Source organism: Gossypium hirsutum, chromosome A10 (genome assembly GCF_007990345.1).
Source record: "Gossypium hirsutum isolate 1008001.06 chromosome A10, Gossypium_hirsutum_v2.1, whole genome shotgun sequence".
NCBI lineage: Eukaryota > Viridiplantae > Streptophyta > Magnoliopsida > Malvales > Malvaceae > Gossypium > Gossypium hirsutum.
Window position 1 is genome coordinate 89,681,952 of NC_053433.1, and position 25,850 is coordinate 89,707,801.

General features: G+C 31.1%; 1 protein-coding gene across 1 annotated transcript; it reads right to left on the reverse strand.

Annotated features, from left to right (window-relative positions):
• Positions 1-15,460: 15,460 nt before the first annotated feature.
• Positions 15,461-22,925, reverse strand: LOC107896860 (U2 small nuclear ribonucleoprotein A'). The gene is made up of 8 exons (XM_016822156.2): positions 22,639-22,925; positions 22,512-22,552; positions 22,285-22,414; positions 21,963-22,168; positions 21,088-21,261; positions 17,228-17,278; positions 16,960-17,127; positions 15,461-15,646 (listed from the first exon to the last, which is right to left on the reverse strand). The coding sequence occupies exons 1-8, from the start codon at positions 22,718-22,720 to the stop codon at positions 15,641-15,643; spliced, it is 858 nt and encodes a 285-aa protein (XP_016677645.1). The 5' UTR covers positions 22,721-22,925; the 3' UTR covers positions 15,461-15,640.
• Between the last annotated feature and the right edge of the window lie 2,925 nt (positions 22,926-25,850).

Sequence of the window (25,850 nt, forward strand, 5' to 3'; positions counted from 1 at the left end):
ATAAATCATATCCAAGACGTATATAAAAAACCATATGCACCATCGTAAATATGCACAATATGATCTCGATTCAAATATATGATTATCACGTTATATATTCTCACTAGAAGATTTCATACCAGAATAGTGATCTTATTATATTAGTCAATGTTTTCCAGTATTCTATATTGACTAGAAAAATTAACCATGCATGTGCTTATGATATTTCATTTCTAGTCAAAACCACTTCTAGTTCAAACTTTATAACATAGAATAAAAAATATGCAATATAAAACCCATTTAGCTTATGGTTATTTAACAAAAAAAACAACCAAAATTATATATATTATATGATCATCTACAAATTTTCATTTTTAACAAATAAAATAATGTCTCATCAATATAATTCAAATGCTAGTTACTAATATCATGGTTTAAATAAATAAATAATTTCATATCTCAAATTAAATATATATTATAAAAAGAAAGAATACTTTTGTACTAAAAGTTTCACTCACAAATTGGATGGAATGAATTAAATTTCAATTCTCCAAACTTATTGTTTATTTATAATATACTGATTACCATAAGTGACTCCTTAAAAACGTCACTTTTCAAATTGCATTTTATGGTTTTAAGAAACCATTTCAACCCAACTTTTTTAAAAGTAACTATTGGATTTAACAACACAATTTTTGGCTTAGGAAGGTTTTCCCAAATGGTCATAATGCTTCTATTGGATAGAAGCGTGTTCAACTAATATTTAAACAATGTCATCACCAATCAAAACAAAAGTTTTGTTTCAATCCATTAATAGATCTTTTCCTAACCGTGCATTTTCATTCCATCTATCTTCTTCCTTTCTAGCATGATATATAATATCTATTATATAATTTTATGCCAATAGTAATTATGCATGTAAAATTATAATGTAAATGTTAAACAAGCATTTGGTTTCTATCAAACAAATAATCCACTGAGATAATCATACTTTTGGCATAATATATTAAGTTCAATATAACTTAACCTTCGAAATCTAATTCATTCAACGCAAGTAAAACAATAAATTTGGCATACCTTATCTTGTGATAAAGATTTCTTCAAGATAAAAATTTGATAAGATCACCAACCTCAATGTTGTCCCTTTACTAATAGTCATCCTCGTATTACCATGATTGTAGTGGCATGTGAATGCATGGTGAACAAACACACCTTCATTAATTTCTCATAAATTGCAAAAATAGAATCTTAAAATTATTGGTGTGTGGGGATAAAATAAACTTATGATAAATTAATAGAGGTTTCAAGGTGTGTATTAAATCCATTTTCTTTAATGTTCTCTGCACCCCCACCTATTTATGGTGTGCAAAAAAGTTACTGGCAAATAAACCTCGAGGATACAATGAAGCCCAATGACTGTTGACATTTTGCATTGACAAGAACAGTCCACTGAGCACTAAGCGGAGCATAACAAGAATATCAATTTCTATAAAGAATTTCTGCAATAATTCTTTATAGAACAATATAGGAATATAAAATATAGTGAAAGAATAGAAAGAAACTTTTGATGTGTTTTCTGGTGTATCCTGCAAATGAAATTTCAGTCCTATTTATAGGAGTTCTCATGTCTCTTTATAGGGATATAACTATCCAATTGGAGTCTCTCATCTCTCTTCATAGGAATACAACTACCCAATTGGAGTCATATCTTTAGCCATAAACATAATTATTCAATAGATATCTACTTGAATAATTATGACCCTTTATTATTAATTAAGTGGCATTACTTTTAGTAACTTATAACTTTCATTGGTAACAATTGGAACACTATATATTTTAAAAATGTTCCAACAACCTTATCCGAAACTCTTCGAAACAAAACCCTAACCTAAAAGCTAAATTTAAAAACTTAAAATCAGGTCTAAAATACACTAATCTCAGTAAGAAACTTAGGATTTCCAATACTCTCCCTCAAAAACCTAACAATGGAATTTTCAAGAACTCATCTAAAACTTAGACCAAAGCTGAAATTTACTAATCTAAAAGTCTTCTAAACTTAATAATATTAAGAATCTAGCCTACAATTAACAAGAAATCATAGAATCAACACTTTCTCTCTTTAGCTCCAAGTAACATGAAAAAAAGTTTGGAGAAGAAAATGGACAAAATCTTTTCATAAAGAGAAACTTTTGCTTCCAAACAAACATAGGTCATCCCAGAAGTTAACTATGTAAAGCCCATTTGTCTGCCTTAGACAGAAAAAGCTGTAATCTCTTATGTTGACAGGCATCGGCTGTGAGAAGCGGTGCGGGAATAGAAAAGGTACCTGAGGGAGCGGGCTTTGATGCCCTTTCTTCTTCTAGGTTTGAACTATGATAAAAGAACTTGAAAATCTTTTCTTAATAATTAAAATTAGTAAGATTAAGAATCATCTTTACCATGTTTTTATCAAAGGATTTTGATCAAGAAACTTACATATTCGACTTCCTCTTTCAATGAGATTTTTTTTTCAAAAAAGAGAGAGTGAGTTAAAATTGAAAGATCTTATTTTAAAATGTAAAATAAATGAAGAATTTTCATTAAAATTTTTCGTCCAAGCTTGAGTTAAAGAAATATTAAATCAAATTAATAGAGAAAACATGAGTGAATTTTTAAGAGAAAAATAGCACAAATTGTGAAAATGGTTAGCAAAATCGTTCCCTCCACTCAAATTAGGCTAATGGGCCGATTGTTAATGGGTCCTTTATCTGATTACCACATAAACCCTTCTAAATCTCTAAATCTAACTTTTACAAATTTAGACATTGACCTCAAGAATACCACTCTTACAATTTACTCCATATCTCATATTCTCAATTAATTAACTCTAATTATCCATCATTACTCACTACTTAATAACTCACAAACACAATCTCCAAACTCATTCTCGATGATCTCTCGGTTTAACCTCCCAGAATGGTTTAATTTTCAATTTTGACTCAAAAATGGGTTTTTTCTATCATTAGAACAATTCAAAGTGCTACACATTTGGAACAAGATTTTCAACAAGAATAAGTATAGCTCTAATTCAACCTTCCAAGATAGATATCCTACCAAGCTAAAAGTTAAGGACTTAAATACCAATCTTGAAACAACCATGAAGAAGAAACTTCTAAGTATCAAAAGAGCAAACTTTTACAAAGACACTCTTTCTAGAAGTAATTTTATTGAACAAAAAATCAAAGGTACAACCTAAGTGGTCACCCATGCCTTTAAATAGGCATGTCTACTTAATTCAAATGCAAAACAAACTATAGGACCCTAAAATCCAAGTGAGATCCGACCTTGTAAAAAGTAATTTTATTAATTTATCATGTTGATCAAATTTTGGGCAATTTAGGTAGTGTTTGGTATAATGGAAATGTAACACCCCTTACCCATGTCCGACGCCAGGACAAGGTACGAGGCATTACCGGACTTATTTCTATACCATACAATTACTTCATGGCTATAACCATTTTGATTGGTCATAAAGCATTTATCATACACACATATCTTAACACCAATCATGCATGTCCCACAAGCATAAAAATATCATCGCATCTCAAGCATTAGAACTTATCATGAATAACTAGGCTTACAAGCCACAATCATTATAAGCCACATCTCATGGCTATATACAATTAATCAATATAACCCAATACATTTGGCTAATCATAACAACATCTATCAAAAAAACTAAGTCCCTATACATGCCACTCACTTGAAGGTGCTTAATACAAATATGTCAATACTCCGAAGAGCCAATACATTTCGCAAATCACAACAACATCTATCCTAAAAAATAAGTCGCTATACATGTCACTCACTTGAAGGTGCTTAATACACATATGTTAATACTCCAAAGGTGATGGCTTGATAGTGTGATGCTACCTCCGACGATCTCCAACCCCGAGCTAACCTAAAAACACTAAAGAAATAGAAAGGAGAGGGTAAGCTTTATAGCTTAGTAAGACCGTATGAAAATAATAAGCAATTTATCAACTTTCTTCTCAAGGTAATACAACCCAATTTGCATTTTTACTTATGTTCCAGTCAAGCTATTTTCTTAAGTCATGATCACTAAATTATTTATATCTAGAGCTACAGAACTCCAAATTAAGATCTTATAATTTTTCCTGAAACTAGACTCACATATATTCTTACCATAAAATTTTTAGAATTTTTGGTTTAGCCAATAAGTAAAGTTTATTCCTTAAAATTACCCATTTTCCACTATCTGACAGTCCTGACCCTTCTTCACTAAAAATTAATTATCTCATAATACAGGACTCAGATATGTTCTTTTCTATTTCTCTTGAAAATAGACTCGTTAATAATTCTAAGAATATAAATTATAACCCATAACTATTTTTTTACAATTTCCAATGATTTTCTCAAATCAGAACAGGGGATTTCGAAATCATTCTGACTCTGTCTCACAACAATTTAAATATTTCATAGTATGAAACTCCTTTTCTTACACCATTCTTCTATTTGAAACTAGACTCATTAATCTTTAATTTCATATTTTATTCAGCCTTTAACTCAATTTTCACAATTTGTGGTGGATTTTCAAAGTCGGACTGCTGCTGCTGTCTAAAACTATTTTAGTGTAAATTTAAGATACTAAGTTTATCACCCTTATTAATTCATTTTCACTACATTGGTAAAAATACATGTTTATACATAATAAGTATAGACCTGCAATCACAAGGTCATCACAAAATCATTCACATAGGCATGACGTACCTATTTACATCCTCACCAAATGTACATCATAAACCAAAATCATTTCTCATGAGTTTGGCATACATACTTGAGTTACTCAATGTGCTCATATACTTACTCATATTCATTCCTTATTAATCATACAACATGAATTGAATTAAAATCTCATCAATTTCATGTAAGCACCTATACCACTCACAACATGGTCATAAGTTCTCTCGTTTTGATATATACCATAAATCTCTCGTTGAACCATTTGGAATACTATAAGATATTCAATAGCGCCAAACATGGGATAAGATGCCAACGCCATGTCCTAGACATGGTCTTACACTGGCTAGCACATCAAAGTCGATGTCATGTCCCAGACAGGTCTTACACTAACTTTCATATATCAAGGCCGATGCCGTGTCCCAGACAGGTCTTACACTGGCTCTCATCTATCAGTGTCGATGCCATGTCCCAGACAGGTCTTACACTAGCTTGTATATCTCAAGGTCGATGCATGTCCCAGACATGTCTTACACTAGCTCTCGTCTCAATGCCGATGCATGTCCCAAACATGTCTTATACTGGCTCTGTCATAACCTGATTTAGACCCTAGTCAGAATAGTGGTTTCAGGACCACGATCTGACATTGAAAATTTTATTTTATTATTATTTTAATATTTACAACATGATATTAGAATTTTGTGAAAATTTCGTGAAGAAATTTTACCGTTTGAATGGTTAATTCGGTAAAAAGGACTAAATCATGTAAAGCGTAAAAGTTGCATACTATTAGTTAAAGGTGTTAATTGGCCTTGGTTTTTTAATATGATGGCATTTATTGGTAAATATCCCATTTATGAGATAGTGGAAGTTAGTGGAGTGGCATTTGGTGTATTTATTAATGTTTTTACAGGGTAAAAAGGTAAATAGGTTATTAAAGTTAGTAATAAATAAAATAAAAGCTAAAATCATGTTATATTCTTTCATCTTCCACCGAATGCAAAGAAAAGAAACAGCCATGGAATCATTTGAGGGCTCAGCCCTTGTTGTTTTTAATTGAGATCAAGAAATGAGGAAATCATATTTGGATCAAGGAAAGTCAAAAATTATCGAATAGTTATTTCGGTCCGTTCGTGTTAGTACGAGGTAAGTTCATAAGTAAATAAATATTGTTAAATTGAAATATATGTGCATTATATGTGCTGAATTGAGTTGTAAAGAAATATACTTGTGAAATTGAAATATGTAAAATGTGAATTGAATTTGAGGCACTGAGTGTGCGATAAATGAAATAGCTACGACTATTAAAATGGCAATGAGTGTGCGAGATTATAATAGCATTGGCTGAGAAAAGGGCACTATGTGTGTGATACTGATATAAGTTCGATTTAATGTATTGGCAGTGTGCGATACAATTATAGCCTCGGCTAATTAATTGGCACTAAGTGTGTGATACAATTATAGTTTCAGTTAATTAATTGGCACTAAGTGTGCGAGTTCGTTGAATGTTCAGGGACGATCGAATGAATTTGTGTTTCAAGCATTGGAGAGATAAATGTGATAGATAAGAACATAATGGTACAAGTATGTACGAAACCTATGTGGTTGATGATGTTAAGTATGAAGTAGATGAAAAATTATGTAAATGAATGATGAAATGAGTTGGATTTGATAGCATTATTAATGCTATTTAAAAGATTATAGATGTGGAATAAAATTAAGACATGGCTTTGATGTATGAATGCTTGGTTCGAAAACTTGAACAGATAATGAAATCAAAATGGTTGAGTTGACTATATGAGTCATGTATGTGAATTTGGTTTATGTGAATAAGGAAATTATGGATTTTCGAGTTTGAAAGTGTTTATAAAGAAGTTGATATAACTTTATGTATGATTTTTAATAAATGACCATGGTTTGGTCAGCGATGAAATGAATATGTGTGAGTTTGATTTATATGAATGAGCTAACAGTTGTTAGTCAAGTTTGAAAGCAGGGGTATACGTTCATTATTAAATAAATTAAGTTAATTATTTAATGTGGTTTCATGAATTTACAAGTATAATGAAGGTATATTTGATTATGTTAATTTGGGTTTAGTGATATTGGTCTATAAATATCATTGAAATGATTTAATTGCTTATGACTTACTAAGCTTTCAAAGCTTACTCCGTGTATTATCCTATGTCTATAGAGTTTCAGAGACTTGCTCGGATTGGAAGTTGGAAGAGATGTTGTCACACTATTCGGTTATCGCTTCGGTAAATAAATGCTTTAAGTTTTGGTAATGTGGCATGTATAGGCTAGTTTTGAGATGGTTCATTTTGACTTGTGTATTTATATGTAGCCATGCAAAAATGGCTCGCTAAAGATGTTAATGTTTGTGTATATTCGGGCATGGTATGAGTTCATTTTGGGAAGTATGTTTTATGGTATGTATGTATGGTATAATCTTGGTATAAGATTGATATGGTAATTTGAGATGTTGATCATGCATGAGTAAATAAATTTGACATGTGATATTGGTATGTTTTGGTATAGAAAGTGAACATGAAATTGATCGATGATATTATGGATTGATTGATACATGTTTGGAGTTGAATTTGACTGAAAATGTAGTATATTGATGCTTGAATGATGCTTGTAGGGAAAACTCAAATTTGGTGGCAAATTGGCTTTACAAATGGCCTATTTTTGTCCACACGGGCAGAGAAATGGGCGTGTGTCTCAGCCGTGTGTGACACGCGGTCATGTTACACGATCGTATGTCCCCTGGGGTAGTCCTACAATTTAAAGTCAGTCTTGAACACGAGCTTGACACACGAGCATGTGGTCAGTCGTGTGACTTAAGTCAGTTTCAACCATGGCCAAGGCACACGGGCGTGTCTTGTGGCCGTGTGGACAAGTCAGTATGTATGCCCTATTTCGCCATGGCTTAGACACACGGGAGTATCTAATGCCGTGTGAGGCACACTACCTGTTCACACGAACGTGTGACCTTTAAAGAGTTGAAAATTTTTTTAAGTTCTGAAACTTTCATATGTTATTGATTTGGTCCTGAATGCATGATTTAGACCTTGTATGCTCGATTTAAATTCATATTGAGTATGAATGACTTATAATTATTGAAATGAGATGATATTTGGTTTATGATAGTTCTAATCTAAGTTACAAGTCTGGTAATGCCCTTTAACCTATTCCAGCGACGGTTACGGGTTAGGGGTGTTACAGGCTCTCATAATGTGGCCGATGCATGTCCCAGACATGTCTTACAGTAGCACACATATCACCCAATGTCATGGAACGAATATCACAATCTATTCCTAAGGTTCAACCGGGAGTTATTGCTACGTAAATACCCATAATTTACATTCACAATGAAAGTCAACAATTCAGACCATTCTAATTGTACAATACATGGTAACATTATATTTACACTATTTACGTACAACTTACTCGTTTCAATGGAATATCATACTCCATCAAATTTATAATGTATTCTATCATCACATAAGTGTTATTAACTTTTGGCATCACTTTCTCATACATAACTCCATCAACATGTAATTCAATACAATTATAACAAAATAGATTTCAAGTATATTAACAATAATATGGATAACATGCTTATTTAGTCACACGGACTTACCTCGGATGCAATTTCGGCTAATTACTCCATTTTAGTCCAAAACCTCGTACTTTTCGATTTAAGCCCAAATCTCTATTTTCTTGATCTAACATGATGAAATTCACTCATTTAATCATTACATTAATTAAAAAATTCTATAATTCATAATTTGGCAAAATGATCGTTTTTCCCTTAGACTTTACAAAAATTACGATTTTTCCCTTAGGCTTGTAAATTGATTTTTATCAAATTTCCTCCTTTACTAAGCCTAGCCGAATTCCTTTTATAACTATAGAAACTCAAAATTTCAATTATTTCACACATTTACAACTTATTTTACAACTTTACAAAATAGCCCTCTTTAGGTGTTTTCATGCAAACTTCTTTCACAAAAGTTGTTTATTACACAACCAAGACTCATTTTCTTCCATAAAAATTTAGCAAACAACATAAATTTTCTCATGGAAAAACCCTATACTTTTAACCATTTTATAAAATAGTCCCCCTATTAGCTAGCTCATGCTACAAGCGTCCCAAAAGTGTAAAAATCATCAAGAAAAGTCATCAAAATCACTTACTTGCAAGAGAACTAAGTGGCTGAAAGCTTAAGCTCTTAAAACCCCCTTGTTTGCTGTCATCTTCGGTAGGGAAGAAGAAAGATAAAAAGATGATACCTTTTGTTTTATTTTATTCTATTTCTAGTCAAAATTAAGTCATCAACCACACCAAATTTTGACTTTTCTACTTTCTTTCTCTCTATGGCCGGCCAAGCACCTTTTTTTAGGGTCTATTTGCACTTTAAACACCCAAAATTTTGGTTCTCTAGCTATTTAACATATTTACCCAGTATGTTAGGGCACTACTTCCCAAATTCCTAAATACCAAAAGCATTGCCTCACTTTTTTAAAATTCCTTTTGGATTAAATGAGATATGATTTTTTTTTGAAAATAATGATGTATTTTACATATTACAAGAAATTAATACTAAATAAACCTAGCTACATAATACATGTTTTATCATTTTACGCGAATATGGTATTGAAGATTATAGATAATAACATAACTCATATAATATAGTAGTATTTCATGCATATATAATCATAAAAAATGTGCATATATTATCATTCCATGAAAGATATAATGTGACAAATAATAAATATAACTATATAACTACATAATATATATATATGTGCAACAATATTCCATTCAAATGTATAAAAACGATAAATAATATAATAATAATAAAAAATTTACGGGATAATATTATTATACCTACCACAACATCAAATAAATATATAAAGAAAAACTAAAATGAACAAACAAATTATATAAAAGGATAAAATCTAAATATAGTTTGCAAAGAATAAATGAAAAACATTTAAGGCAATAAATAGTAGAAAATTTTAGACAATGGCTAATATATATATATAAATGTATTGTACGATTCAATATATTTAGTATATATTTATAAAAAGTATTAATATATTACATGAGAACAAAATTTCACATTAAATTTAAAAATATTACATATTAGATTTTAAATAATAATATATGAAAGTGTAATTTTCAACAATAATTTACAAAATTTTAAATTATACATAATAAATAGTTAATAATAAAATGATATAAAATAAAATAATAAATAAAGATGATATAATATATAATAATTTACATATATATATAAATATAATAAAATGAATTATAAAGTAAAAATATATATATAATAAAATTTATAAAAACGTATATAATAATATGATATCTAAAATAAAATAATATATGTTATTTTTATATAACTAATGTTTATAAAATAGATAATACATATAGTATTTTAAAAATAAATTAAATATATATAAAAGAGGACTAAAATTGAATTTAATTAAAATTAGGGCTAATTTCAAATAAATGAAAATCTTGGGCTTAATTGAAATGCGTATTAAAAATGAGGGACTCACTAGGCAATTAGCCCTAATCCCCAAAACGACGCCGTTCCGAAATAAACTTTAAAATGGGAAATAGGACTGAATTGAAATAAGAATAGAAGATTAGGGCTAAATTAAAATAAAATAGAAATGAAATCGTAAATAATGAAAATGAAGGAGGACTAATTGGGCAATTTGCCCTTTTAACAAAAACACGCGGATCCTATCCGGGTTACGGGTCAAGACGCAGATCCTGGGGTCTGAAACGGTGTCGTTTTGAAGCCATTTGATTTAAGTAAAACGGCACCGTTTTCATATGGCTATATAAGCCAAATTTCAGTTTTGAAATCATTTTGAAACCTGATTTAAAAAAAAAAACAAAGAAAACCCTCTGAAGGAGGGCTGGGGGATGGGTTCTCGAAGTGCTATCAAGCCTCCGTCCAGAGATTTGCACGCGCTTATGCACCACCGTCAACGCCGCCACGTATGGTGGCCGGAAGCTGGAAAGCTTCCTATTCCAACGCAGATCAAAAATGGTACATCTCCTCCTTTCTATTTTCATGATACCAGCATATATTTGTAAAAAAAAATGAAATATTCACCTCTGTGTTCTTTGATAATCTGTTGATGTTTCTCTCTTTTTATGTATGTATCGACTGTTTGTATATTTTAATCCAAAAAAACCGTCCTTTACAAATCAAAAAAGAGGGGTTTTATAACCCCTGGATACATTTTTAGGAAAGAATCTTTTTGATTTCTTTCCAAGTTTGTCTCTTTTCTGTCGTAGTTCTTTCTTTCTTTTGCAGGTATCAACGAGGATCTCACGGCGATGAATGTTGGCGTTGATTTGTGCGTCGATTACGGCTTGATACGGGGACGGAGTCATGGCGTGAGGCGAGGAGGCATGACGGTTGAGATGTTTGCGGCGCCTAGGGTTCCTGAAACCCTAGGCCTTTCCCTCTTCTGTTAACGAGTTGGGCCATTTGGGCCCTGCATGTTTTGGGTTAAGGGTGTAAACGGGTATTGGGTTAAATGGCTTTTTTGGGCTAAGGGTTTAGGCTAATCGGGTCTTGGGTATAACCGGGTATAGGGCTTTTGGGCTGCAAAGGTAACCGAACTTTGGGATTTGTAAATGGACTGAAAATGGACTTTTTTTTGATAAATTTGTTTTTGTTGTTTTTTATTTATTTATTTATTTTATGGGCCCGAGTAAATTTAGGTTATTACAACTATTATTACTATTATTATCATGTTATAGTCATTTACTATTTTACTCTCGTTACTTTTACTACAATCATTTTATCCTTTTATTATTATTTAATTATAATTTTTTTTGTTTGTACCTATGTAGCTATTTTGTTTTTTTTTGTCATTATTTTATTGTATATTATGTTTACATACACTTGTTCATTGGTACCAAACTCAAACAAATTAATTGCACATCACATTAAATGTTATATTCGCTTTTACTCGACACATAGGAAATAATTAGAATTGAGATGATGTTCTGTAATTAGGGGATTCGAGAAATCATGCCCTAACTTATAGGGTACGGCTTTCTCCTTGAACTGAAATAATCGAACATCCTTTTAAAATTCAATACACATAGGACTTAAGTAATAATTAAATGGAAATTATTCTTATTTTCGAGGATTCGAGACATTGTGTCTTAACTTACGGGGCATGAATCTCTTCCCGATTAACTCGAAATATGAAGGCTTTTTCCATAAAATTTAATTTAGTTAGCGATATTTTAATCGAATAACATCATGCAAATAAAGGGGATTGCACTTTAAATTTTTTTTTAATTCTCAATTCTCGAAACTAAGATATCAAGTAATCAACTAGGTACCATTTTAGGCATTATGAGGGTGCTAATCCTTCCTCATGCATAACCGACTCCCGAACTCACTTTCTGGATTTTGTAGACCGAAAATCATTTTAGTAAATCTAACATTTTATTAAAATTATCAAATTACAATGTGATTCAATCACACCTAATAAAGAGAATTGGTGGCTACTCCATCTTCATTTTTAAAAAAATAAAAATTCGAGTTCCAAAAAGGTTTCGACAATATCATCTACATATTATATTTATTTCTATTGTTTTCTCTCTTTTCTTTTCAGTATATTAATTAAAAATTCAATTTTATTATAATGTTATGAATCTTTACGAGCAAAAGAAAAAAAAATTTAAAGTTTGGGCTTAATTCAAGACTGATTTGATAATAATCTCTTTTTTTCTTTTTTTCTTTTTTTCATGATTTACCTTTAAATTATGGTTTATTGAATGTGATTAAGAATTCTACTGGAATGATTTTCAAGGATGAGCAAATGATTGACAGCCCATTTAGAAGTAAAATAGATAAGACAATAGATCAATCAAATTTCAAAGCAGATATGTATTATATTAAAGTAAATTATGTTTTTTTTCAATACCCAAAGTAAATTATGTTACATTAAGGCTTTAAAAAAATAATGTAAAAATTATCAATTAAATTTTAATATTAAAAATTTAATCCAAATGTTTGTTAAGAATAAATTTTATGATAAAAATTAAATACATAAATATTTTATTTTATTTAATAAGAGTAATTTCATAAATTACCATTACATTATTAAGAAAATACTTAGTGAACCACATGTAATAATATAACTCTCCTAAAATTTTAGTCAATAAATTTTTATATATACCAAATATTATAAAATAACTTTCCTAACAATCATTCTATTAGAATTATAACATCGCCTTAAATTTCTAGAAAAAATAATTAAAGAAATTAAAAGATGTAATAAAGAAAAAAAAATACTTTGGCCAACAAGTGCAGTGTCTTACTAAAGATGGAATGTTGTGTTGTAAAGGTAACTCCAAAAAGGCCAATTCGACCATGACTCTATGACTGTTTATTTAACTAGTCAAAAGATTTCTTCTAAGGGAAGAAACTCTTTTACAATGTACAAACTAAAATAACTTCCCACTTTCTAAGAAAATTTCCTAAAATTAATTTCACTTTCTTAATTAAAACAGATTTTTTAATTTAGAAATTTCCACAATAAATTTATCCAAAAAATTATACTTTTAGATATTTTACTAAATTGGTCATGACTCGAATTCCTAAACTACATTATGACTCGAATTCCTAAACTACATTGTTAAGTGCATTAAAAATCTTATCGAAATATATACATATTCATATTGGATAATCAACCAAGAGGATCCCATTCAAAGTTGGTCTCAAATTTTGCCTAAAAAAATCACTACTTTAGCATCTTCAACTTTATTAATTTTACTCCATCCTTACTTGAATCAACAGTTGAATCAACAGGGTTTGATATTTGCTGCATTAGTGAGAGATGTTAGTAAATATACAATCGACCTGAACTAGGTATAGCTGGTAATAATATAAACTTATCACTTAATTCACTCATTTTCATGTTTGTGGCTTATACATTACTATATAATAAAGCTTACCATGGCCAATATTGTGAAATTTGAAATGGATCCACCTATTAAACTAAGATTTGATTGCTTCAACCATTCAACTAATATAATTTAACCGAATTTTTTAAAGAAAAAAAACTACTTTAAAATGGTGAAACATCAAAAACCATGAACCCAAGTAAAAAGTCTATTAAGAAATTCATATGGCCCTGGCCTTTTTGTTGCTTGTGTTCTGTTTTTTTTTTCTTTTCTTTTGGCAATTGACTGATTGAGGTATTTGTTGTTATGAATGAATAGGGGTGTAAAAACCCGTTAACTGATTAAATCGAAATAAGTCGAATTAATTTAACTAAATTAAGTCATTTATCAATTTATTTGGTTAAGTTAAAAGGTGATATGGGTCGGGTCGGGTTGAGTCAGTAACAAAATTTCAAGTCGGCTTTATAGGCACAGGCTTGACTCGGTCCAAAAAATAGGCCTAAAATTTTGTTTAACCCTAGCCCAAATAAAAAAGTTAAAACCCGAGCCTGGACTAGCCCGCCCGTATTGGTTTTTATATTATTTTTATATATAAAAATAAATTTAAAAAATATAATACGTCAAATATACAAAAAATATTTAAAAAAATATTTCTCAACAAATTGAAAATATTTTTTTAAAAAAAATAGTCTTTATACTTAGATAATTCTAAGATAAGTACAACTTAACAAGAAAATACCAATAAAATAGTAGTAAAATTAAAAATAAAACAATAATTATACAATAACCAAATAATAATAACAAAATAGTAGCAATATTTGTGACGTTACAGCAAAACAACAGCAGTTTCTTTTTGCAAATTTTGACCTAATTTAACCTAGACCAAAAATAAACCTTACCCAAGAACTAACTTGTTTTCTAAATAAATTTTATTTTTTTTCCCAAATCTATTTTTTAAATCTAATTTTTTATTGAAATCTTCTCATTTTTCAGACACAACTTTGGACCAAGTTGAATGTCAGAATCCATGATAAGTGTAGGTCAAACATATCATTTTTTGTGATTTCATCAATCGGTGCTGGGTTTTGAGTTTTCAAACAGTATAAACTGATCTATTTCTTAAATAAATAAAAACTAATGTCGATACCCAAAATTTAAATGCCTAAAGCTCATATCCATACGATGGCAACGAAAACCCAAATAAATTTCCAGCCCAAAATTTACAATTTAATTAATTTAAATAAAATAAAAGAAAAAAGTCAATTTCTCCTCTAAGGCACGTGAAAGTCGACCCTTCGTGTTCATGCCCCACGGTCTAATAGATGTCTCAGAGTGGACTAAAAGTGCGGATATTCCCCTAAGAGCGGAAATCCCGCATCCAAAAGACTAGCAGCGTATTCGTCCCAAACAGTCTTTGTCCAATTCTTCCATCAATCCCATTCCCCTAACAGCTCCTTCTATCAAAGAGCCAAAGAGGGCATTCTTTCACAAGCGATTCTTGCACAATTTTTTACCTCTCGAATTTACATCAGATCCAGGTGCTTCCAATTTCTTTTGAAACTGAAAGAATACTTAACCACAAATCATGTTGGGTTAAATTAGATGTTTCTTTTCAATGAGATAATTATCACTTTTAATTAAATTGAAATTTATAATGTGAATATAAGATTGGAGTTTGTAATTTGATTCGATGTTTAGAATCATATTCTCAACCATCTCTGGGCGTTCCGCTCCCATCACCTTTGCACCAAGTCTAATATCCAAAGGATCAACTTAATAAAATCCACGCCAGATGCATTCACAACTATGTCAAAACCAGTAGCACAACAAAGGAGCTATAATCCATATCTCAATATCCAAACAAAATAGAGCTGAGTACTATCCTTTAGACTACGAAAATCGATATCCCAAATCCTTTGTTGCCATTCAACAATGCACCCAACTGATTGGCTGCTATTCCTGAAACAACAAATAAAATAAATAAATAAATAAATAATGAGACCACTTACCATATTAACCATACATGGCACATGAACACATATTAGAAACATCAATACATTCATATACGTGAAACTTACTTCAAGATAAAACACATAAAATCATCTATATATTGATCACACATGAAACTAACTTGTCATGAAAATTTGTCTATGAAGTCTAAGGATCTGAGCAACTTCGCACTGAACTACAATCCCAGACAAAATTTAATAAAATTTTCTCAACACTCAAACCATTTTTAGCTCAATCATCAAACTTAAAAATGGTCTAGCTGACCTTTTATTTTCAAGCTTTGTTATAAGTCAAATTTGAGCTCAAGGATGCTTTGTATCTTTTAAGCTAGTTAATAGATAGATCATTTATAACTTTTTAGCTGTTTCCCTTTTTGTTTTTATTTTAATATATGGGGCAGAAATTACCCAAACCCCATTCTACCTAACACTTAAATTAAGTCGGGCAGCCATTTTTAAAAATATGCATGCACACATACACAGGATGCAATACAGAAAAAGAAACTATATGACAGTGATTTTTACAAAATAAGGATACAGGCATCATGGAGATACATCAACAAAAAGTATATTCTCACCATCATGGAGATACAAAACTATTCGACTTTTGACTGATCAATTTTGTCTTAAAACTATTTTGTATTTTAGCGATCAAATTCTATATAGTACATATATAAACTCCCTCACTCAAAAGTTCGGAAATTCTTTTCTTTTTTTCATTTAATCACTTACAAGTTCAAACTAAAAGGAGCTTAAAATTGGATATACTTCATGAAAAATCAATCAATAACAACTTTTATATCAAAGTAGTAGCAAATATATAGTCATTTAAATTAACTTTAACTAAAATAATAATAAAGGATCGTTTAAAACACGTATATATAAAAGAGTTCAAAGCTGGATATGCTTGACCATGAAAAGTCAAGCAGAGACAATTTTAAGGGAGATAAGAACTATTAAAAAAATAAAGACATCTAAATTAATTTTAACCAAGTAATTAATAAAGGGTCCATTAAAACAAATAAAAATACATAAAAACAGATTTGTTACCATAAGTCATTAAGGTAAATTTATTATCTTGAAAAAAATCTTTGCGAATAACTGTTATAGCATTCAAGTTTCGGTTTAAGCTTTAAAACAGAATGCATATAAGGATGCATGTACCAAACCTTCCAATAAGCCAAAACAATTTAAAATATCTACACAAAAAGCTCATATGAGCACAAATAAAATTCAGAATCCTCATGGTAAATATCAACATACCTGTTCCATGGGTGCAGGTTCTTCATTCTTGTCTTCATCCATATTATCTGGTTCAACATTGGACTCATTTTGAATATCAGAAACCTTTTTTTCATCTCCGCCTTTAGCAGCATTGGTATCATCACCGGGAATCTTCAAATCTGCAGGAAGTTGACCTGTCTGCAATGCCTGCTCAAGCAAAGAGACATCCAGAATGTGAAGTTAGAATTAAGAAAGAAATCTAAACGACAACTGTCATTAAAAGCCACTCCTGCAATTAAGTAATCACCTTTTCAAGTCTTGCAACCTCTTCCAAAGTCTGAGAATTCACAATAGCCGCCTGCATACCAAATAAATCTAAACCATATCAGAATTTAGCCATAGTGATGCACTACAAAAGATGCAGAAGTCATTTAAAACATGACAAGAATTACCAATGACCATTTATGTAGTTAAAGCCACAAAAAGATCACAAATATGCAGGCAAATTAAAAATTAGTGCACAAGAAAATAATTTAGCAACATGGTCCAGACATCAGTCCCAGTTATTGACAAACACTGTTTTTACATTTTAAACCTTACTGCCAAATGTAACTAATGTCAGAAGGTTGCTCAAGCATTCTCAAAAGTACCACTCATTTAGACACTTCTTATCATACATGTATGATTTCCTTCCCATTAATGCTGCTGGTTAGATGAGGGCGCATAAAAGTGTGGGTGCCTCTAGCCACAATCTTAAAACATATGTAAAATATGTAAGCTTTCACATAGACTGTTCAGAGGGATGTGTCTACTCTAAGTGTGCTCTATCGCAATAACTCAACAAGCATCTTCTTGCTCAATATTTTTGTGGGATGTGCTTTTTGAGTTGGACAAAAAATATAACAGTATTCTGGAAACTAAAAGAGTATGAAAAAAATAAATTAATTGACATGTTCACACTTCACAGAGTCCATCAAGCAGTGGTGATTTTTGCATATTCATGCATCAGATCAGTAGACATCACTGCCAACCTCAACTGCAAGACTGAATCTGAAACTAATACAATCTACTAGAAATAGAAAAGAAAGTAAAGAGCACCTAAGACATCGTGTCAACAACTTTGTGAATTAAATTGGCAACTTTGTAAAACCCCTCCAAATCTTTGCGAATACAAATCAAACTCAATCATGTAATAAAATTTCTTAAATCGAGGCATAAAGCAATTATGCCTTAAGCAATAACTATGAAGAAAGGAAAAACTACAAACTTATGTTACGGAGGTCAATGTTACATTGGAACTTAAAAGTTGCCATGAATTGCTTTGAAGTACAGAAAATTTCCTGATCCTATGTTCTTTTCATTTCTTTTTTTGTTCAAATACCCGATCCTATGTTTGGTTAGAAGGAAAGGAAAAGGGAAGAGGGGGGTAGTGGAACCTCTCCCATGTTTGTAGATCAATCTGATAGAAAGGAAGGGAATTAAAAGGGGGGTGACAAATCTTAAACCATAATATCTTTGAAGCCCTTCTGATAAGAGAAGTATTTGTCACTAAAAATTTTAAATCATAGACAGATTTATCCCATGTCAAATTACATTTTGGCCTATCAAGGATATCATGGAAAAATAAATGATAATCCTTACATTTCAACCCATTACCCAGACTAGGTCAATATATAAGCCAATCTACCCTTTCACACTTTGTTCTGGAGCAATAAACAAGGGGTACCTTACTCACTGCTTTCTACTCTTATTAAATCCTTTCATTTTCTGCTTGTAGCTCCCAGACTCAAGATTAAGACATCTAATTTGTAGAACAATATACCATTATTTTTGGTCCTACATGGAAAACTTCCCATACTTGGTTTCAAGCATAGCCTTACCTGGTAAAACCTAATCTATTTCCAGCATATTTCTCTAACATGATTTCAAGTTAATCATTTTCGAATTCATATTAATTTGATATACTGACCCCCTTCTTTATAAAGTAATAATGTAAAATGGGATCCAAATGTATGGTTAAGTCATTTACCATTCATTTCTGTGGCATAACTAGGGGTATTTTGTCCTTAGAACCATTGATCTGACTTTACAGTACTTTAGTCTCAACTCCTTGGGAAGGTAAGAAGATGGTCAATAGAACAGGTCATACTTGGGAGATACAAGAATACAAAGATACTGAGTTTGTTATATTTCTCATCAAACCAAACAAAGGAAGAAGACCTGCAATGAGGTTTCCAGTCATCAGAGATTTTCCAAGATCTCTTAATCCAAATGCACTCCTAATAACTTTGGTAGTTTATATCGTAAAAATGCAATTCCCATTTCCCAACTAAGCCTGTTATAAGCTTCAAACTGCCTAACAGGTTTTCCAAGAGATTCAGGGACATTTTAGAACTATTTAGTTTTAACGTTTTATGAATTATGACCGTGATTGAAGCAAACTGCCTAACAGGTTCTTTTGTGAGGTTCAAGGACATTTTAGTTCCACTTCATTAGATTTATAAGCTTTATTGTAATCACCAAGCCTAACAAGACTCCCTTTCGTATTTGTAAACAGTTCCTGAAGCCACCACTCAGGATGGCAATGGATAGTAAAAAACCTAACTGTTTTAGTGGATTCGGATATTGCAGATTCAATTAAGCTTACTATTCACGGAAGATTAGGATATTAACTCTGCAATATCAGTTATCTGGATCTGATTTAATTTTGTTTGGATAGTGTTGGATATTCAAATCTATTTTGCTTATACGGATAACAGATTTGGACATCCAATATCCATTTAAATACAAAATTCTTATTTAATTTCTATTTTTATTTTTTAAAATATTTTTAATGAATTTGAATATTTAAAATATATGTATATTCCATCGATATTGCTCTTTAAAACTAATACAGAATCAGATAGTAATTTACAAAAAGGGAGCATATAATAAACGGATCAGGATAGGGTAGATTAAGCACACTTAGACTGGGGAGATATTTAAAAAGTTGCAGATACCCAATCTATTACCATCCTAATCCTAAACTCTTTTGAGATGCATCAAACATCACCCTTAAGCACTAAAACTGTTTAAGTAACTGCATTAGTAATCATAATTCTCATTTTATGATTCATGTCATCAAGATTGGAATCCAACATAGTCTATTACTGAAGAAATTAAAAAGGAGGCTTCCCCTAAATACCATTATTAGTTAAGAATTTTTGGCACCAAAAGGATACTTGAAACATGTAATCATTTGGTTCAAAAATCGAAATGGACATGTAACTTGCTACCAACCTAGAATGCGGTGCATGAAGGTAATGGCCATTGGCCTAATAAATCTTTTCCCTTGTTTAAGTTGAATTTTATTTAGTTAAGAGTGATTCAAAATAATAAGACAATTAAATTATTTAAATTTTAAAATTCAAAGTGAGCAAATATCAAAACTAATGTGTATTTCTAAAATGAGAGCCTTTTTACCTTTTAGACCAAACCTCAAATGAGAGTCTAAATACTTTGTTACTTGGACTCAAGAGCGTGTCAGATATGGGTATGTATCTAACACGGGTATGGTAAGATCCATCTAAGTTTCTCCACGTGGAGGATCCTTACAGGATGTACCTCCATATCCAGGGTTTGGTTATGAGTGTCAGACACAAATACCTCAAGAAAAATGAAGATTTGGAGCATCAAAGTCTAAATATACATCATAATATATAGCAAAGTATGGTAAGATCTGTGTTTTTTCCATGTGGAGGATCCCTGCGGTCTTACCTCCATACCCAAGCATCAGATATGAGTGCCAAACACAAATACCTCAAGAAAAATGAAGATTCGGAGCAACAAAATCTAGATATGCATGCATCATAACATATAACGAAGTTGGCTGAGATTCTTGTTAGGCAGTTCAACTATTATGCTCTTTTGAAGTTTCTACCACATATGTAAATGGTATCCAAGCATACTTTTCAGTGAGCAACTGAGGTAGTCAGAAGGCAGGTTCTTCCATTTTACCCTTAATTTCTATCATTTCTTTTATTTCATCCTGTCCCGGATAAAGTTCTCTCAAGTCCCTCTAAGATGCAAAAGCCAAACACATTAAAAAAAATAACCATTATGAAAACTAAAACACTATCAACTTTATTATCCTAGATTCAAACTAGTATTATGAGGAAAAGGCAATACCTTGATAGCTAGAATTTGCTCAGGTGTTGGGGCAACCACTTTTGGCATCTGTTCTTCCTCTGCAACTTCTGAAACATTTGGTACCTCTTTTGGTGCAACTGTCTTTGTAGATTCTTTCTTTATTTCCTCTTCTGCTTCTTTAGATGCAAAGAGATTTTCAGCTTCTAGTCTCTCCTGTGACCCATGAAGCATAATTATGAGAAAAATAATTCATATAATAGTAATACTTGCATGAGGAATAGAAACTACGAAAATCAGAACATTTAGCCCCCCACCCCTACACCCACCCTTTCTTCCCCACCGACCCAAAGATGAAGAGAAAAGAAATGCTTAAGTAACATCAAATAAATACTTCAATCCTATAGTTTCAATCCTATAGTATAGTGTTTATTTGAGAGATAAGTTAAAGATGAGCAATACTAGACCATTAGACTAAAAGAGAGATTTGTCATTTTAAACAAAAATCCAAATTCGGGATGTATTTTCCTAGTAATCAGAGCACCAATGATGAAGACGAGGCCAGAAAAGAATAAGAAGAAGAACTAAGATACCATTCTAACATCTAATAGTGTTCCATCGATTATCTAATTCTCAATCAGTCACCACATAACAGCATTACGTGAACCTACACGTGCTGCTGCAAAATATATATTCAAACCAAACCATGAAGTAATTAAACAATGTCAAAAAGGAAGTTCAGATTTACAAAGCTAAAGGCTCAGTCAGGCAAATACTATCAGGAGAATAAATACAGGTATGCTGCCAGAAGTTTCTCAATTAAACACAGCAATTTCACATAGGCAACAGCAAATGCATAACATAACAGATTAAAACCGTATAAAAAGACAAAATAATAGTTTAGCATATCCAATCACCTTAGCTTTGACTTTCTTGAAATCCAGAACACGGAGTGATTTGAGTTTGTGAATCACATATAACCTATAATTAGGTTTTTTTGTAATATTGTTATCCAACAGGCTAAGGAATTGCAGCTTAGGGAGTGATGAAAGAGGGTCAATCTCCACTAAGTTCACCAGCCGGTTATTTGTGAGAACCAACGTATGTAAATTTGGCAAGAACTCTGCAAGAAAGGGAAATGTGAACAGCATAAGAGCCTTCCTACCAAGAGACAACATCAAAAGGCAAAGGGCACATGCTAAAGTACAAGGGAAATTGAAGTGTTGATTCAAAGCTTACCCCCAATATTGGGATTGATACGAGTAACTCGGTTGTTGTTTATAAGTAAAGTACCCAAGCGTTTAAGATAAGGGAAGTTGTCCAGCTTCACAATCTCATTGTCAGATAAATCTATGGTATCGAATTGGTCCTATCAATTGAGCAAATGTAACAAAAAAAAAAGGAACCCACCAGTAAATTAAAGCTATGAATGCACTAAAAATTGACACAAACAAAGTAATACACACCTCGGTAGCACCCAAGTTTTCGATTACAGCAATTTTGTTACCTGAAAGGGGAAAAAGGAAAGAAAGGGAATTTTGAGAACATTATTATGAGGGTTAGGGTTAGAGCGGAAGAAGGGAGAAGCAGCACCTCGAAGATCCAATTCTCGCTCTTTGAGGGCATTGAAGAAGTGAGGACACTTCCAAATCAAGTCGGCCGTGAGCTTCACCATGCCTACCTACTTCCTTCTTTTCTATGTTTTTGCTCTGCTAAAACCCTAAACCACCGCCACTTTCTTTGTTCAATGAGGCGTTGCGTTGCGTAAGTGTGGGAGCGGCGAGTCGGAGTCGGCCACTTTGCGCCTTTACTCCTTAAAATTCATTTCTTTTGGTTCCGTTTTCATTTTTTTCACCCGCTCTTAAACAGCTGTTAAAACGACAACATTTTGTAGCCACTAAGAGGGCTTGGTTATCTTTTTTCTTTTTTCTTTTTTAACAGGAAACACCATAAAAAGCCATGCATTTCATTGTAATTTTAACTTGCAATTTTAATAATATGATTAGCAGTTTTATTGTAGTTTCTAAAAATATGTCGAAAATGTACTTTTAAATCACGATTTAAGAAATGATAAATCAATCGTAACTCCGAAATCCTATTATTTGCCACAATGCCATTAAAATTGTTTTCACTCTCATGTTGTTTTTAGTCCTTCTAAAATAGCTCTTTCCTCGACCTTGAACATTGGTTCCTCTCCACCTCTAATTTAAGCAGGCCCATTAGAGACTGAGACTGCTCCATCAGTATTTAGCTTAGTCCACCCTCTCTCTAGTATCATCCAGCCTTCACATCTTATTCTTTGGTCATAATAGACTTCACCTAACTTTAAATTCTTAAAGCTTGTAGCCCAAGCCACACTTGTTCTGACAACATCATCAATATTGTTGTAGTTGTTATTGAAAATAAAATTGTTGTGACTTTTCCATATAAGTGAACACATTATTGCAAACAGGGTTGGCCACTCATCATTATCCTCAATTCTCCCCAAGCTTGTCAAGTTCCAAACAAATTAATCCTTTAAATTGGTAATTTTTTTTGGTTAAAAAGCATTTTTTACAATAAAACTAATATTAAATAATTTACATTATAAATCACTTATGGCAATCCTTTCTGTCTCCTTTATTACAAATAGAAATAATACAGTAATTTACATTATAAATCACTTAATTTAGCATTAATTTTTATTTAAGTCACAAATTTATAATTTCATTAAATATATCACTAAACATTAATTATTAACAAATTAAGTCACTTATATTTAATGTTGTTCGGACCGGATCAGTTGATTGGACCGATTAAATCGGGAACCGATCGAAGTACCGATCCGATTATAAAAATTAGATAGGTTGAACCATAAACCAATACAAACTAGTTGAATTGAACTAAAAAAATCAATTTAACTAATTTTTCACTAGTTTTAATTTTTTTATACATTTTTTATTGAATTATTTAATCAAGTATGACAAATCAATCAAACCGGTCAAACTGAAAACCAATAATCTAAATAATTTAATTACTAATCTCATTCTAAAACCTTCCTTATACTTAAGTAATTCTAATGGAAAAGTTTACTAGGAATGCATAAGTGACTTAGTATAGCATTGGATTATGTTTAAAATATTATCGTATGCATATTAAGGTAACTTTTTACTCAATAAAATTAGCATAAGTTACATAATCTATAATAATGGAAGTTCAATTATATAAATTGATCAAATTAAATATTTGTGACTTATATAAGAATTGATGATTAAGTTTATTGACTCGAAAATCTAAATTAATTTAAATAATTTGTTTCATCATTAAAAGTATTTTTTAATAATTAGATTTGTTCAAATCATTTAAACTTGAAGATCCGTTTCAAATATAACATTTTAAAATTTAGAAAGATTGGTTTAGGCAAAAAAAAGCTCGTATACAATGTGACTCAAGCTTGAGCTCTAACATCCAACGTTCAAATCCAACTTTTTTTTTTACTTTTGTAATATCTTATTGTATTTTATATTATATATTATGTAATTTATATTAAATAAATTTAATTATTGTTGGAACATTTTTAAATATTTATAGTGTTCCAATAACTATAAATGAATGGGTGTAATTAATCTAAAAGTTATATTATTTGATTTTTTGAAAAAGAATTATAACTATTTAAATAATATTATTTGAATAGTTATAATTAAATGAATAATTATGTGTTTGTTTTAAAGACATTATTATTCAAAAAGACACCTATTAATGAAAGATGTCTGTATGAAGAGACATGAAAATTCCTATAAATAGGAATGAGATTTCATTTGGAAATCATACCAACAAATTCTAATATTCTTTCTTTTCTTCCTTCATTTTCTAATATTATTAGATTATTCTATAAAGTATTACTGCAGAAATTCTTTATAGAAATTGAGTTCCTTGTCATACATTGCTTAGTGTGTACTAGGCTATTCTCGTCAGTGCAAAACACAAATAGCCATTGGCTTCATTGTATCCTCGAGGTTAATTTGCTTGAAACTCGTTTGCACACCGAAGATAGGTGGGAGCGAATATAACCTTAAAGATAGTGGCTTGATACACGCCTTGGAGCCTTGTCCTATTTCTTCTTCTGTTCGAGTTCCATTCGTGTGTTCAAAATTTTCCTCACCGGAGATTTGTACTAACAATTTTAAGGTTATATTTCATGATGACTACCACAACTCATGAAAGTGGAGCACTAAGGGAGTTGGCTTCCAATTTTGTCAAACTTGATCGGTTTCATGGAGGCAATTTTCGACGATGGCAAAAAAAGATGCACTTCTTATTATCAACTTTGAAGATTGCTTATGTTTTGGATACTCCAAGACCTGACGAGACTGAAAATGAATCTGTTGCTACAACCCGAGAAAGACAAAAATGGGACAATGCTGATTACATGTACATGGGCCACATATTGAATGGTTTATCTGATGGTTTGTTCGACACCTACCAAAACGAGGTCACTGCTAAAGAATTATGGGAGAAATTGGATACAAGATACATGACTGAAGATGTTACAAGTAAGAAATTTCTTGTCAATCGTTTCGATAATTATCAAATGGTTGATGGTCATTCTGTTAAGGAACAATCCCGTGATATTGAAAAGATGTTGAATCAATTCAAGCAATATGATATGAAAATGGATGAAATGATTGTTGTATCCTCCATAATAGACAAACTTCCTCCATCTTAAAAAGACTTTAAAAGAAGTCTAAAACATAAGAAAGAGGAAATATCTCTTTCTTATGATATGAAAAGATGTTGAATCAATTCAAGCAATATGATATGAAAAT